The sequence below is a fragment of the Petromyzon marinus genome, chromosome 76 (assembly GCF_048934315.1).
Source record: "Petromyzon marinus isolate PM22_M1 ecotype Great Lakes invasive population chromosome 76, UKy_Petmar_22M1.pri1.0, whole genome shotgun sequence".
Taxonomy (NCBI): Eukaryota; Metazoa; Chordata; class Hyperoartia; order Petromyzontiformes; family Petromyzontidae; genus Petromyzon; species Petromyzon marinus.
The window spans coordinates 777,086-793,676 of NC_133742.1; the positions used below are offsets into that span (position 1 = coordinate 777,086).

General features: G+C 55.9%; 1 protein-coding gene across 3 annotated transcripts in view; it reads right to left on the minus strand.

The window, feature by feature from the left end:
- Positions 1 to 16,591, minus strand: part of RRM1 (ribonucleotide reductase catalytic subunit M1) — a 350,107-nt gene that overhangs the window by 17,232 nt on the left and 316,284 nt on the right. For all 3 annotated transcript variants that reach the window (XM_076056594.1, XM_076056595.1, XM_076056596.1), the window contains one exon: positions 15,852 to 15,947. In XM_076056594.1, the coding sequence (XP_075912709.1) occupies positions 15,852 to 15,947 (96 nt within the window). The remainder of the gene's footprint in view (positions 1 to 15,851; positions 15,948 to 16,591) is intronic.

A 16,591-nucleotide genomic window follows, 5' to 3' on the forward strand; every position in this document is an offset into this window, starting at 1 on the left:
ATTGACCTGGTCAAGGCCTATGATACCATCAGTAGGCCTGGGCTCTGGGTCGTTCTTCGTGCTTTTGGAGTACCTGACCCTCTGCTCACGATCATTAAGGACCTTCATGATGGTGAGCGGGCCCGGGTAAAACTACGTGGCCGGGAGTCAGAGCCATTCCCTGTACACCTTGGGGTGCGACAGGGATGTCCTCTGGCTCCCACATTATTTAACATCTATTTTGACCACGTAGTTCGTGAAGCCTTCAATAGCTCTACCGGGGGAATCTCCATATGGTACAGATATAATGGGAGGCTGATCGATGCCCGGGTGCGGTCAAGGGATGGCTCCCTATTGCTCAACCACGTTATGTATGCTGATGATTTGGTAATAGCTGCTCAGTCAGAGGAGGAGTTGGAGACGCTGTTGCTGAGACTGGAGCGTGCCACTAAGAGGTGGGGCCTTACCATCAGCCCCACCAAAACTAAGCACCTGCCTGGGTATTTTGTACCATCGGACACTCCACCCCCACAACTCCCAATCGGTGATGAGGCAGTTGTGGAGAGAGTGGAGAGTTTCCCATACCTGGGCAGTGTGCTTATGACTGGCTCCAGTTTAACGGCAGAGGTCTCACTCCGAGTCAGTCGAGCGGCAATATCTTTTCATCGGTTGCGTAACGCTGTGTGGAAGCTACCTGGTCTGTCGCTCCGCACTAAGCTTCAGGTCTTCTCGGCCACGGTCATTCCCTCTCTTCTCTACGCTTACGAAACGTGGACCCCCCTAATGGAACATCTTCGCCGGTTAGAAACATTTAGGCTGGCCTGCCTACGATCCATCCTGGGTTTAACCAGACTGAATTGTGTGAGGAGCTCACAAATCCTTGAAAGATCTGGGCAAGGTCCCATCGGTGAGCTCCTCCGGCAGGCAAGGCTGCGATGGCTGGGTCATGTAGCCCGCATGCCCAGCCACCGCATGCCGAAACAGCCTTTGTTCGGCCGGATCGAGGGGGCTAAGCGGGCGCGGCACGGGCTAGAGAAGAGATGGAGTGATGTGGTACAGGAGGACGTGGAGCTGAGGGGACTTGCCGATGACTGGTACCAGCGGTGTCAAGATCGGCCTCTGTGGAGGAGGCTCGTGAAGGATGCTACTGGGCAGTTGGAGGCAGTCGCCCTCCAACAACAACGGAAGGCGGAGGAGCGACGCTCACAACAACGAGCGGAGCGCCGGGTGGCTAAAGCACGGCAGGTTGCCACAGTAGGGGGCACAGGTGGTGCATCAGCCAGTCATCTCAGTCAGTCGACCCGTGGCACCTGGGTCTGCCCCGTGACCTCCTGCCAGCGGGCGTTCGACACTTCACGTGGCCTCAAGGTGCACATGGCCTGGCACAAGCGTCGTGGTGACGTCACCGCCACTTAGTGGCGAATGGCGGTTGTTGTTGTGTGTTAGTGTGTGTGTGTCACTGTGTGTGTGTCTCAGTGATGCAGTGTGTGTGTGATGCAGTGTGTGTCAGTGTGTGTGTCTGTGTGTGTCAGTGTGTGTGTGTGATGCAGTGTGTCAGTGTGTGTGTGTATGTCTGTGTGTGTCTGTGTGTGTGTCAGTGTGTGTGTCAGTGTGTGTGTCAGTGTGTGTGTCGACACGCTAAGTGAGAAGGCGGTGACAAGGCAATAAATAGCCGAGCGTGGGGGGGGGGGTGATAGTGGGGGGGAGGGGTTGATAGTGGGGGGGTTGATAGTGGGGGGTGGGGCTCACGTTACCCCCCACATCGCCCCGGGAGGATCTCATGAATCTCACTCGCAGAGGCACAAATCAGCGGCGGGGGGGGGACGGGACAAGTGACACCCTCTGTGTGTGTGTGTGGTATGGTGTGGTGTGTAGTGTGTGTTGTGTGTGTTGTGTGGTGTGTGTTGTGTGGTGTGTTGTGTGTGTGCTGTGTGTGTGGTGTGTGTGGTGTGTGTTGTGTGTGTGGTATGGTGCGGTGTGTGTGTTGTGTGTGTGTGGTATGGTGTGGTGTGTGTGTGGTATGGTGTGGTGTGTCTGTGTGTTGTGTGTGGTATGGTGTGGTGTGTGTTGTGTGGTGTGTTGTGTGTTGTGGTGTGTGTGTGCTGTGTTGTGTGGTGTGTGTTGTAGTGTTGTGTGTGTGTGTTGTGTGTGTGGTGTGTGTGGTGTGTGTTGTGTGTGTGGTGTGTGTTGTGTGTGTGGTATGGTGCGGTGTGTTGTGTGTGTGTGGTATGGTGCGGTGTGTGTGTGGTGTAGTGTGTGTTGTGTAGTGTGTGTTGTGTGGTGTGTTGTGTGGTGTGTTGTGTGTGTTGTGTGGTGTGTGTTGTGTGGTGTGTGTTGTGTGTGTTGTTGTGTGTGTTGTTGTGTGTGTGTGTGTTGTGGTGTTGTGTGTGTGTTGTGTGGTGTGTGTGTGCTGTGTGTGTGGTGTGTGTTGTGTGTTGTGGTGTTCTGTGTGTGTTGTGTGTTGTGGTGTGTGTGTGCTGTTGTGTGGTGTGTGTGTTGTATGGTGTATGTGTGCTGTGTGTGTGGTGTGTGTTGTGTGTTGTGGTGTTGTGTGTGTGTTGTGTGGTGTGTGTGTGTTGTGTGGTATGGTGTGTGTTGTGTGTGTGTGCTTGTCACATGCTGTGTGACACACGCTGTGACACTCGCCGCGCTGTAACAAACAGTGACACGCGCTGTGACACACACACACACAGTGGGTCTGTGTGTGTCAGTGTGTGTGTGTCAAGTGTGTGTGTCGGTGTGTGTGTGTCTGTCCGTCTGTGTCTCTGTGTGTGTGTCAGTGTGTGTGTGTCAGTGTGTGTGTCTGTCCATCTGTGTCTCTGTGTGTGTGTCGGTGTGTGTGTCAGTGTGTGTGTGTCGGTGTGTGTGTGTCGGTGTGTGTGTGTCGGTGTGTGTCGGTGTGTGTGTGTCTGTCCGTCTGTGTCTATGTTTGTGTCAGTGTGTGTGTCTATTCGTGGGGAGCGGTGGGTGTAGTGGTTAGCGCTACGCTGCGCTACGAACCCGGCGAACCCGAGTTCGATTCCCGCTCACGGCCAACACCGCCGGTGACGATTATCTGAACCGGTCCTGGGCCTCCCCTAGGTCGACTCAGCCCCAAAATGAGTAGCTGATGTAGTAGCGGTGTAGTGTAGTAGTGAACATCGCCACTGGGGAGACAAAGGTGGCCGGGCGTGGTGCTGGCCACCCATCCCCTCGTGTGCCGTGCCGGCCTTCATAGATGCTCGCTACCAGCACTTGCCCCTACAGCCTGCGAGAGGCTATACGGGGGACCTTTGTCTTTGTTGTGATTCACGTCGGCTCCAGCGCGAGTCAAGGAGAAAGTGGGAGAGTGAGTAGGGGAAAGGGTGAAGGTGAGGGAGAAACAGTGAGAGAGTGAGTGAGAGAGTGAGTGAAGGTGAGTGAGAGAGTGAGTGAAGGTGAGTGAGAGAGTGAGTGAGAGAGAGTGAGTGAGTGAGAGAGAGTGAGTGAGAGAAGGTGAGAGAGTGAGTGAGAGAGTGAGTGAGTGAGAGGTTGACTGAGTGAGTGAAGGTGAGAGCGTGAGAGAGTGAGTGAGTGAGAGAGAGAGTGAGAGAGTGAGTGATAGAGAGAGTGAGAAAAGGTGAGTGAGAGAGTGAGTGAGAGAGTGAGAGAGTGTGTGAGAGAGTGAGAGAGAGTGAGAGAGAGAGAGAGTGAGTGAAGGTGAGAGAGTGAGTGAGAGTGAGTGAGTGAGAGAGTGAAGGTGAGAGAGTGAGTGAGAGAGTGAGAGAGTGAAGGTGAGAGAGTGAGTGAGTGAGTGATAGAGAGAGTGAGTAAAGGTGAGTGAGTGAGAGAGTGAGAGAGAGTGAAGGTGAGAGAGAATGAGTGAGTGAGAGGGGAAAAGATGAAAGGGATCGAGAATCAGGTGACATCAATCTGCACTACGCAGTCTCGCCTCGAATTATCCAGGGATTACCACCCTCCCCTCTCCCTCCCCTATCCCCCTCGCCTATCCCTCCCCCTCTCCCTCCCCCTCTCCTCACTCTCTCCTCACTCTCTCCCTGCTAATCGCACCTCTGATTAGCACGGTTTGCTATGTACGGTTGGCGCGACACAAGTTCAACATGCAGACGTAAATCGTAGCATCAGCAGCAGCATCAGCATAATCATCATCAGCATTAACATCATCAGCATTAACATCATTAGCATACTCACCATCATTAGAATAATCATCATCAGCAGCATCATCATCAGAATCAGCATTACCATCATCAGAATCATCAGCATAATCATCATCAGAATCATCAGCATAATCATCAGCAGCAGCATCATCAGAATCATCAGCAGCATCACCGCACCTCTGATTAGCACGGTTGGCTACGTACGGCGGTGTGGAAAAAGTTCAACACAGACACGTACACACACACAGACACGTACACACACACGTACACGCACGTACAAACACACACCAACAACAACCGCCATTCGCCACTAAGTGGCGGTGACGTCACCACGACGCTTGTGCCAGGCTATGTGCACCCTGAGGCCACGTGAAGTGTCGAACGCCCGCTGGCAGGTCACGGGGCAGACCCAGGTGCCACGGGTCGACTGACTGAGATGACTGGCTGATGCACCACCTGTGCCCCCTACTGTGCCAACCTGCTGTGCTTTATAGACACCCGGCGCTCCGCTCGTTGTTCTGAGCGTCGCTCCTCCGCCCTCCGTTGTTGTTGGAGGGCGACTGCCTCCAACTGTCCAGTAGCGTCCTTCACGAGCCTCCTCCACAGAGGCCGATCTTTGACACCGCTGGTACCAGTCATCGGCAAGTCCACTCAGCTCCACGTCCTCCTGTACCACATCACTCCATCTCTTCTCTTCGCCCCGTGCCGCGCCCGTTTTGCCCCCTCAATCCGGCCGAACAAAAGCTGTTTCGGCATGCGGTGGCTGGGCATGCGGGCTACATGACCCAGCCATCGCAGCCTTGCCCGCCGGAGGAGCTCACCGATGGGACCTTGCCCAGATCTTTCAAGGATTTTTGAGCTGCTCACACAATCCAGTCTGGTTAAACCCAGGATGGATCGTAGGCAGGCCAGCCAAAATGTTTCTAACCGGCGAAGATGTTCCATTAGGGGGGTCCACACACACGTACGTACACACACACACGTACATACACACACGTGCATACACACACACAGAAACGTACACACACAGACACGTACACACACACAGACATGTACACGCACACGTACGCACACACACACAGACACGTACGTACACTCACAGACACGTACACCCACGTACACACAGACACACACACGTACGTACACACACGTACGTACACAAACACACACGTACACACCCACAGACACACACGTACGTACACACCCACAGACACACACGTACGTACACACACGTACGTACACACGTACGCACACACACACGTACGTACACAGACACGTACACGCAGGCACACACACACACACGTACGTACACACAGACACGTACACGCACACACGTACACACACACAGACACGTACACACAGACACGTACACACACACGTGCACACGCACAACAAAGAACAAAGATCCCCCATATAGCCTTAACAGACTGTAGGGGCAAGTGCTGTTAGCGAGCACCTATGAAGGCCGGAACGGTACGAGGGGGTGGGTGGCCAGCACCACGCCCGACCGCCTTTGTCTCCCTAGTGGCGATGTTTACACACCGCACCAGGTACTCATTTGAGGCTGAGTCGACCTAGAGGAGGCCCGGGACCGGTTCAGATAATCGTCACTGGTGTTGGCCGTGAGCGGGAATCGAACCCGTGTCGCCAGGTTCATAGCACAGCGTAGCGCTAACCGCTACACTACCGCTCCCACACGTAAACACACACGTACACACACACAGACACGTACACACGTACACACACACGTACACACATACACACAGACGTACACACACTCCTCCCTCCCCCATCTCCCTCCCACATCTCCTCCCCATCAGAGATCCATTAATAGAGCCGCGTCTCGATGACACTGTGCGTGTGTGTCTGTACGACTGTGTGTGTGTACGTGTGTGTGTGTGTACGTGTGTGTATGTGTACGTGTGTGTGTTCGTGTGTGTGTACGTGTGTGTGTGTACGTGTGTGTGTGTACGTGTGTGTGTGTCTGTACGACTGTGTGTGTGTACGTGTGTGTGTACGTGTGTGTGTACGTGTGTGTGTGTTCCTGTGTGTACGTGTGTGTGCGTGTGGGGCTGCGTGTCTGTGTGTGTGTGTCTGTGTGTGGCTGTGTGTGTGTGTCTGTGTGTGGCTGTGTGTGTGTCTGTGTGTGGCTGTGTGTGTGTGGCTGTGTGTGTGTCTGTGTGTGTCTGTGCGTGTGTGTGTGTCTGTGTGTGTGGCTGTGTGTGGCTGTGTGTGTGTGTGTCTGTGTGTGGCTGTGTGTGTGTCTGTGTGTGGCTGTGTGTGTGTCTGTGTGTGTGTGTCTGTGTGTGCGTGTGGTCTGATTGGGGACCTCTGGGTGTAAATCGGGGCCAATGGCTCATCATGAGAACCACGTAGCCGTGCATCTCGCCTCCCCAGAGAGAGCGAGCGGGCGGGCGAGAGAGGAGACAGGGGAGCGAGGGGAGAGGAAAGAGAGAGGGGAGAGAGAGGGAAGAGAGAGGGGAGAGAGAGAAGGGAGAGAAAGAAGAGAGAGAGGGGGTGGGAGAGAAAGGACAGAGATAGGGGGAGAGAGGAGGGGGGAGACTGTGGGTGGGATGGTGGGTGGGTGAGTGGGTGCGTGAGTAGATTAGATGGTGAGTGGGTGGGTGAGAGTGTGGGTGTGTGAGTGGGTGTGTGAGTGGGTGCGTGAGTCGGTGGGTGAGATGTGAGTGGGTGGGTGAGATGGTGTGTGTGTGGGTGAGTGAGTTAGAAACATTTAGGCTAGCCTGCCTACGATCCATCCTGGGTTTAACCAGAGTGGATTGTGTGAGGAGCTCACAAATCCTTGAAAGATCTGGGCAAGGTCCCATCGGTGAGCTCCTCCGGCGGGCAAGGCTGCGATGGCTGGGTCATGTAGCCCGCATGCCCAGCCACCGCATGCCGAAACAGCTTTTGTTCGGCCGGATCGAGGGGGCTAAACGGGCGCGGCACGGGCTAGAGAAGAGATGGAGTGATGTGGTACAGGAGGACGTGGAGCTGAGTGGACTTGCCGCTGACCGGTACCAGCGGTGTCAAGATCGTCCTCTGTGGAGGAGGCTCGTGAAGGACGCTACTGGCTAGTTGGAGGCAATCGCCCTCCAACAACAACGGAGGGCGGAGGAGCGACGCTCAGAACAACGAGCGGAGCGCCGGGTGGCTAAAGCACAGCAGGTTGGCACAGTAGGGGGCACAGGTGGTGCATCAGCCAGTCATCCCAGTCAGTCGACCCGTGGCACCTGCTGGGTCTGCCCCGTGACCTCCTGCCAGCGGGCGTTCGACACTTCACGTGGCCTCAAGGTGCACATGGCCTGGCACAAGCGTCGTGGTGACGTCACCGCCACTTAGTGGTGAATGGCGGTTGTTGTTGTTGTTGTGTGGGTGGGTGAGTGGGTGGGTGAGTGTGTGGATGAGAGTGGGTGGGTGAGGGTGTGTGGGTGAGAGTGTGTGGGTGAGTGTGTGGGTGAGTGTGTGGGTGAGAGTGTGTGGTTGAGTGTGTGGGTGAGTGTGTGTGGGTGAGAGTGTGTGGGTGAGAGTGTGTGGGTGAGAGTGTGTGGGTGAGTGTGTGGGTGAGTGTGTGGGTGAGTGTGTGGGTGAGTGTGTGGGTGAGAGTGTGTGGGTGAGTGTGTGGGTGAGAGTGTGTCGGTGAGTGTGTGGGTGAGAGTGGGTGGGTGAGAGTGGGTGGGTGAGAGTGTGTGGGTGAGAGTGTGGGTGAGAGTGGGTGGGTGAGAGTGTGTGGGTGAGAGTGGGTGAGAGTGGGTGGGTGAGAGTGTGTGCGTGAGAGCGTGTGGGTGAGAGTGTGTGGGTGAGAGTGTGTGGGTGAGAGTGGGTGGGTGAGAGTGTGTGGGTGAGAGTGTGTGGGTGAGAGTGTGTGGGTGAGAGTGGGTGGGTGAGAGTGTGTGGGTGAGAGTGGGTGGGTGAGTGTGTGGGTGAGAGTGTGTGGGTGAGAGTGTGTGGGTGAGAGTGTGTGGGTGAGAGTGTGTGGGTGAGTGTGTGGGTGAGAGTGTGTGGGGGTGAGTGTGTGGGTGAGTGTGTGGGTGACTGTGTGGGTGAGATGGTGCGTGGGAGATCGGAATCAGCGAAGGACTTCCCAGCCCCTAGTGCTGTGTGTGTGTCTAGTGGTGTGTGTGTAGTGCTGTGTGTGTCTAGTGCTGTGTGTGTGTCTAGTGTTGTGTGTGTGTCTAGTGCTGTGTGTGTCTAGTGTTGTGTGTGTCTAGTGCTGTGTGTGTGTCTAGTGTTGTGTGTGTGTCTAGTGTTGTGTGTGTGTCTAGTGGTGTGTGTGTGTCTAGTGGTGTGTGTGTGTCTAGTGTTGTGTGTGTGTGTCTAGTGCTGTGTGTGTGTCTAGTGTTGTGTGTGTGTCTAGTGGTGTGTGTGTGTCTAGTGGTGTGTGTGTGTCTAGTGGTGTGTGTGTGTGTGTCTAGTGGTGTGTGTCTAGTGCTCCTCGCGGTGCCGGACGGGCAACTCTGTCGTGGACAGCGCTGTGGGGGGAGATCCAATTTTGATTGGCTCCTCCCCTCATGGCATATGTGTCCACCACAGGGGCTAAACGGGGGCTCTGGACGGGTGCGAGGGGCTGGTAACCCCTCCACCTTCAATTCATTACCACGAAACTACGAATTAAACTGAAATATGTAACAACTAAGCTTGTGCCGGAGGCCCCGGGGGGCCAGGCGTCTATGACGTCTCCTGGCCAAACCCCAATTGGCGGAGCCAGGAGATTGAATACCTACCCTCGGGGCTACTCCAGAAACAACGAAAAGCCACTACGGTTGGCCACGTGGAATGTTCGAACGCTCACTGCAGAGGAGAGGCTGCCACTCCTCTGTCGGGAGCTGGACCGGTACCGCCTGGATCTATGCGGCATTCAGGAGGTCCGGTGGACCGGCTCTGGCTCCTGCCACCATGAGGGGTGGACAGTCCTCTACTCGGGGCAGCAGACTGCCAAACAACAGGGTGTGGGTCTTCTTTTGAACAAAAGAATGAAGGGGGCGTGGGAGCGTGGCGGTGAGGTGTGGGAAGCTGTAAGCCCCAGGCTACTTTGGGCTCGCCTTCCCATCAACCGGAGGCGAGGAATGGTGGTCGTGGTTACTTATGCCCCCACCGAAGATGAACATCCGTGGAGGGATGCAGGCAAAGCCGATGAGTCAGATGCCTTCTATGACCTCCTGTCACAGGTGCTGGCTAAAGTGGCCCCTCGGGATAGAGTCATCATGTTGGGTGACTTCAATGCCCGAGTTGGTCATGATACTGGCACCTGGTCTGGAGTGATTGGAGGGCATGGGCCAGATCAGCTCAATAACAACGGTAGGAGGCTGCTAGATTTTTGTGCAGCCCATGGGCTTGTAATTACCAACACGCTGTTCCGGCATCGGCGCATCCACACAACATCATGGATGCATGCCGGGTCCAAGCAAGAACATCTGCTGGACTACATAGTGACGGACCAGCGAATGCGAGCCCATGTCCTTGACACCAGGACCTACCGTGGAGCTGATCTGCCCTCTGACCATCGACTAGTCATCTGTAAGATGCGCCTGCCATTCTTCCACTCCGGTGGTGGGTGTACACCCAGGACCCCATTCCAACCTAAAGTGGCCTGGTCTCAGTTATCTGATGAAAGTTGCAAGCGAGAATTTCATCATCGCTTGCGGCTGGGATTGGCATCGTCCCCGACTCCTCCTGATGTCGAGGGTAAATGGGCGAGGTTTAGGACTGTGACTCATGCAGCTGCAATGGCTGCTTTGGGTACGCGGTCCAGACCTCCCCAGACACCCTGGATGACAGAGGAGTTGTTCACGATGGTTGAGAAAAAGCGACAGGCCCACTGTCATCGGCTACAGAATCCCACGTCAGAGAATGAGGAGGCTTACCGCAGCCTTCGCTCGGAGGTTCGGAGAGCCGTGAGGCGCTGCAAGGATGGGTGGTGGTCGCGGGTTGCTGAGGAGATGGAGTCTGCCTCAGTGGCCCGTGATCACAAATCTCTATTTAACTCCATCAAAAAAGTAACCTGCAGCGCCACACCTATTACCATCATTAGGGGAAAAAACGGTGATCCAATTTCCGACCCCCAGGAACAGGTTCGCAGATTTGCTGAGCATTTCTGTGAGGTCCTGGGGGAGGGAAAATCCCTCAGCCAGGAAAACATCGTGGCACAAAGTGAGGATGACCCTGCTGAGGCTGCGGTGCCTCAAATATTGGATGAAGTCACCCCCTGTGAGTGGCTGGCTGAGGTGCCATCTGCTGAGGAAGTATTGAAGGCGATCCGGAGTCTGAGACCAGGAAAGGCAGCGGGCAGAGATGATCTCCCAAGCGAAATGCTGAGGGAGGGTGGCGTTTGTGCACAGACTGCCCTATATGACATCATAACAACGGTCTGGACCACTGGACGGGTTCCGCAGGATTGGAAGGATGCCCTGGTGGTCCCCCTTTTTAAGAAGGGGGACCGCACAGACTGTAACAACTACAGGGGCATCTCACTCCTCAGTGTGCCGGGAAAGGTCCTGGCAAGGATTATTCAGCATCGCCTTGCCAGGCACGCTGAGGAGAGGCTTGCGGAGCCCCAATGCGGTTTCAGGAAAGGGCGGTCCTGCACAGATGCCATATTTTCTGTCCGTCTGCTACAGCAGAGGTGTAGGGAATTCCAACAAGACCTACATCTCTGCTTTATTGACCTGGTCAAGGCCTATGATACCATCAGTAGGCCTGGGCTCTGGGTCGTTCTTCGTGCTTTTGGAGTACCTGACCCTCTGCTCACGATCATTAAGGACCTTCATGATGGTGAGCGGGCCCGGGTAAAACTACGTGGCCGGGAGTCAGAGCCATTCCCTGTACACCTTGGGGTGCGACAGGGATGTCCTCTGGCTCCCACATTATTTAACATCTATTTTGACCACGTAGTTCGTGAAGCCTTCAATAGCTGTACCGGGGGAATCTCCATATGGTACAGATATAATGGGAGGCTAATCGATGCCCGGGTGCGGTCAAGGGATGGCTCCCTATTGCTCAACCACGTTATGTATGCTGATGACTTGGTAATAGCTGCTCAGTCAGAGGAGGAGTTGGAGACGCTGCTGCTGAGACTGGAGCGTGCCACTAAGAGGTGGGGCCTTACCATCAGCCCCACCAAAACTAAGCACCTGCCTGGGTATTTTGTACCATCGGACACTCCACCCCCACAACTCCCAATCGGTGATGGGGCAGTTGTGGAGAGAGTGGAGAGTTTCCCATACCTGGGCAGTGTGCTTATGACTGGCTCCAGTTTAACAGCAGAGGTCTCACTCCGAATCAGTCGAGCGGCAATATCTTTTCATCGGTTGCGTAACGCTGTGTGGAAGCTACCTGGTCTGTCGCTCCGCACTAAGCTTCAGGTCTTCTCGGCCACGGTCATTCCCTCCCTTCTCTACGCTTGCGAAACGTGGACCCCCCTAATGGAACATCTTCGCTGGTTAGAAACATTTAGGCTGGCCTGCCTACGATCCATCCTGGGTTTAACCAGACTGGATTGTGTGAGGAGCTCACAAATCCTTGAAAGATCTGGGCAGGGTCCCATCGGTGAGCTCCTCCGGCAGGCAAGGCTGCGATGGCTGGGTCATGTAGCCCGCATGCCCAGCCACCGCATGCCGAAACAGCTTTTGTTTGGCCGGATTGAGGGGGCTAAGCGGGCGCGGCACGGGCTAGAGAAGAGATGGAGTGATGTGGTACAGGAGGACGTGGAGCTGAGTGGACTTGCCGATGACTGGTACCAGCGGTGTCAAGATCGGCCTCTGTGGAGGAGGCTCGTGAAGGATGCTACTGGGCAGTTGGAGGCAGTCGCCCTCCAACAACAACGGAGGGCGGAGGAGCGACGCTCACAACAGCGAGCGGAGCGCCGGGTGGCTAAAGCACAGCAGGTTGGCACAGTAGGGGGCACAGGTGGTGCATCAGCCAGTCATCTCAGTCAGTCGACCCGTGGCACCTGGGTCTGCCCCGTGATCTCCTGCCAGCGGGCGTTCGACACTTCACGTGGCCTCAGGGTGCACATAGCCTGGCACAAGCGTCGTGGTGACGTCACCGCCACTTAGTGGCGAATGGCGGTTGTTGTTGGTGTGTGTGTCTAGTGGTGTGTGTGTGTCTAGTGCTGTGTGTGTGTCTAGTGGTGTGTGTGTCTAGTGGTGTGTGTGTCTAGTGCTGTGTGTGTGTGTCTAGTGCTGTGTGTGTGTGTGTCTAGTGCTGTGTGTGTGTGTGCCCCTAGTGTTGTGTGTGTCCCTAGTGCTGTGTGTGTCCCTAGTGCTGTGTGTGTGTGTGTGTCTAGTGCTGTGTGTGTGTGTCTAGTGCTGTGTGTGTCTAGTGCTGTGTGTGTGTCTAGTGCTGTGTGTGTGTGTCTAGTGCTGTGTGTGTCTAGTGCTGTGTGTGTGTGTCTAGTGCTGTGTGTGTCTAGTGCTGTGTGTGTCCCTAGTGCTGTGTGTGTGTCTAGTGCTGTGTGTGTGTGTGTGTGTCTAGTGCTGTGTGTGTGTGTCTAGTGCTGTGTGTGTGTCTAGTGCTGTGTCCCTAGTGCTGTGTGTGTCTAGTGCTGTGTGTCTAGTGCTGTGTGTGTCTAGTGCTGTGTGTGTGTCTAGTGCTGTGTGTGTGTCTAGTGCTGTGTGTGTGTCTGTCTAGTGCTGTGTGTGTGTCTAGTGTTGTGTGTGTCTAGTGTTGTGTGTGTCTAGTGCTGTGTGTGCGTCTGGTGGTGTGTGTGTGTCTAGTGTTGTGTGTGTCTAGTGCTGTGTGTGTCTAGTGCTGTGTGTGTGTCTAGTGCTGTGTGTGTCCCTAGTGCTGTGTGTGTGTGTGTCCCTAGTGCTGTGTGTGTGTCTAGTGCTGTGTGTGTGTCTAGTGCTGTGTGTCTAGTGCTGTGTGTGTCTAGTGCTGTGTGTGTCTAGTGCTGTGTGTCTAGTGCTGTGTGTGTGTGTGTCTAGTGCTGTGTGTGTGTCCCTAGAGTGCTGTGTGTGTGTCTAGTGCTGTGTGTGTCCCTAGTGCTGTGTGTGTGTGTCCCTAGTGCTGTGTGTGTGTGTCCCTAGTGCTGTGTGTGTGTCTAGTGCTGTGTGTGTGTCTAGTGCTGTGTGTGTCTAGTGCTGTGTGTGTGTCTAGTGCTGTGTGTCTAGTGCTGTGTGTGTCTAGTGCTGTGTGTGTCTAGTGCTGTGTGTGTCCCTAGTGCTGTGTGTTTAGTGCTGTGTGTGTCTAGTGCTGTGTGTGTGTGTGTCTAGTGCTGTGTGTGTGTCCCTAGTGCTGTGTGTGTGTCTAGTGCTGTGTGTGTCTAGTGCTGTGTGTGTCTAGTGCTGTGTGTGTCCCTAGTGCTGTGTGTTTAGTGCTGTGTGTGTCTAGTGCTGTGTGTGTGTGTCTAGTGCTGTGTGTGTCCCTAGTGCTGTGTGTGTGCTCCAGTGCTGTGTGTGTGCTCCAGTGCTGTGGCAGGATCCTAATTAATGATGATTAAGTGAATTTTTATTGGACTCCCCGCTTAAGTAATTGGGACTTAATTGAAATTGAGGATTCTCTCTCTCCTTTCCTACTCTTCTGTCCTGGAGTAAATTAGCAGCGTGTCTGCGTGCGTGTCAGTGTGTGTGTGTGTCTGTGCGTGTGTGTCTGTGCGCGTCAGTGTGTGTGCATATCAGCGTGTGTGCGCGCGCCTGTGTGTGTCAGTGTGTGTGCGTGTCAGCGTGTGTGCGTGTGTGAGTGTCAGTGTGTGTGTGTGTGCGTGTCTGCGTGTGTGTGCGCGTGTCAGTGTCTGCGAGTGTCCGCGTGTGTGTCTGTGTGTGTGTCTGTGTGTGTGTGTGTCTGTGTGCGCGTGTCAGTGTATCGTGTGCGTGTCTGTGCGCGTCTGTACCTGCGTGCGTGCGAGCGGCTGTGTCTGTGTGTGCGCGCCTGTGTGTGTGTGTGAGTGTCTGTGCGGTAGCGGGGAGCGGTGGGTGTAGTGGTTAGCGCTACGCTGCGCTACGAACCCGGCGACCCGAGTTCGATTCCCGCCCACGGCCAACACCGTCACTGACGGTTACCTGAACCCGGTCCTGGGCCTCCCCTAGGTCGACTCAGCCTCAAAATGAGTAGCTGGTGTAGTAGCGGTGTAGTGTAGTAGTGAACATCGTCACTGGGGGAGACAAAGGCGGCCGGGCGTGGTGCTGGCCACCCACCCCCTCGTGTGCCACAGTGCCGGTAGCCTTCACAGGTGCTGCTACTCGCTAACAGCACTTGCCCCTACAGCCTGCTAGAGGCTACACGGGGGACCTTTGTCTGTGTCTACCTTCATAGACGCTGCTGCTGCTACTCGCTACTAACAGCACTTGCCCCTACACCCTGCGAGAGGCTACACGGGGGACCTTTGTCTGTGTCTACCTTCATAGACGCTGCTGCTGCTACTCGCTACTAACAGCACTTGCACCTACAGCCTGCTAGAGGCTACACGGGGGACCTTTGTCTTTGCGTGCAGATGCATCACCATCACTGCTCATCATTAAATACCAATCACCGTGACATCGCTCCAACCACCAACATAATTATCATCATCATCATCATCTAATAACCACGACCATCACAGCCTCGCCACCGTCAATAATCATCAGCGGTGGTTTCGTTTCATCATTTAGACTCGCCCAGGAGTCTCAAGACTCGCCGAGCAGGAGGCCCCTGCCCAGGTGGTGTACGCAGTAGGGAGAAGGGGGGCGGGGTAAGTGAGCGAGCGAGCGGATGAGCGAGCGGGTGAGTGAGTGTGCGGGTGAGCGAGCGGATGAGTGAGTGAGCGGATGAGCGAGTGAGCAAGCGGATGAGTGAGCGGGTGAGTGAGCGGGTGAGTGAGTGAGCGGATGAGCGAGTGGGTGAGTGAGTGAGCGAGTGGATGAGCGAGCGGGTGAGTGAGTGTGCGGGTGAGCGAGCGGGTGAGTGAGTGTGCGGGTGAGTGAGCGGGTGAGTGAGCGGATGAGCGAGCGGGTGAGTGAGTGAGTGAATGAGTGAGCGGGTGAGTGAGTGAGCGGATGAGCGAGCGGGTGAGTGAGTGAGCGAGTGGATGAGTGAGCGGGTGAGTGAGTGAGCGGATGAGCGAGCGGGTGAGTGAGTGTGCGGGTGAGCGAGCGGGTGAGTGAGTGAGCGGGTGAGTGAGTGAGCGGGTGAGCAAGCGGATGAGTGAGCGGATGAGCGAGCGGGTGAGTGAGCGGGTGAGTGAGTGTGCGGGTGAGTGAGCGGATGAGCGAGCGGATGAGTGAGCGGATGAGCGAGCGGGTGAGTGAGCGGGTGAGTGAGTGTGCGGGTGAGCGAGCGGGTGAGTGAGTGTGCGGGTGAGTGAGCGGGTGAGTGAGCGGATGAGCGAGCGGGTGAGTGAGTGAGTGAGTGAATGAGTGAGCGGGTGAGTGAGTGAGCGGATGAGCGAGCGGGTGAGTGAGTGAGCGAGTGGATGAGTGAGCGGGTGAGTGAGTGAGCGGATGAGCGAGCGGGTGATTGAGTGAGCGGGTGAGTGAATGAGCGGATGAGCGAGCGGGTGAGTGAGTGAGTGAGTGAGCGAGTGGATGAGTGAGCGGGTGAGTGAGTGAGCGGGTGAGCGAGTGAGCGGATGAGCAAGCGGATGAGTGAGCGGGTGAGTGAGTGAGTGAGCGGGTGAGTGTGCGGGTGAGCGAGCGGTTGAGTGCGTGCGTGTGTGCGTGCGTGTGCGTGCGTGTGTGTGCGTGCGTGTGTGCGTGCGTGTGCGTGCGTGTGTGTGCGTGCGTGTGTGTGCGTGTGTGTGCGCGTGCGTGTGCGTGCGTGCACCTGTACGGAGCCGTTGTGAGCGATCAGCTGGTTTTTCATCTCCTCGCTCCACAGGCCGCGCTCCGTGAGGTCCTTCAGCAGGTGTGGGTTCACGACCTGCGACAAGCGGACAAGCGTTACCACGGCAACGTCGGCCCCCCACTCCCCCCCCCGCCCCGGGTGACGTTGCCGCGGCAACGTCATCCGCGGGAGGCTCGCGTCGGACACCCCGAGCGGAGCCTGGGTTAGAGCCCTGGGTCTGGGTGTCTCTCTCTCTCTCAGGGGGTTCACGATGGCCGTGTAGGAGACACTGAGACCCTGGGTTAGAGCCCTGGGTCTGGGTGTCTCTCTCTCTCAGGGGGTTCACGATGGCCGTGTAGGAGACACTGAGACCCTGGGTTCAAGCCCTGGGTCTGGGTGTCTCTCTCTCTCTCAGGGGGTTCACGATGGCCGTGTCGGAGACACTGAGAGCCTGGGTTAGAGCCCTGGGTCTGGGTGTCTCTCTCTCTCTCAGGGGGTTCACGATGTGCCGTGCAGGAGACACTGAGACCCTGGGTTCAAGCCCTGGGTCTGGGTGTCTCTCTCTCTCTCAGGGGGTTCACGATGGCCGTGTCAGAGACACTGAGACCCTGGGTTAGAGCCCTGGGTCTGGGTGTCTCTCTCTCTCTCAGGGGGTTCACGATGGCCATGTAGGAGACACTGAGAGCCTGGGTTCAAGCCCTGGGTCTGGGTGTCTCTCTCTCTCAGGGGGTTCACGATGG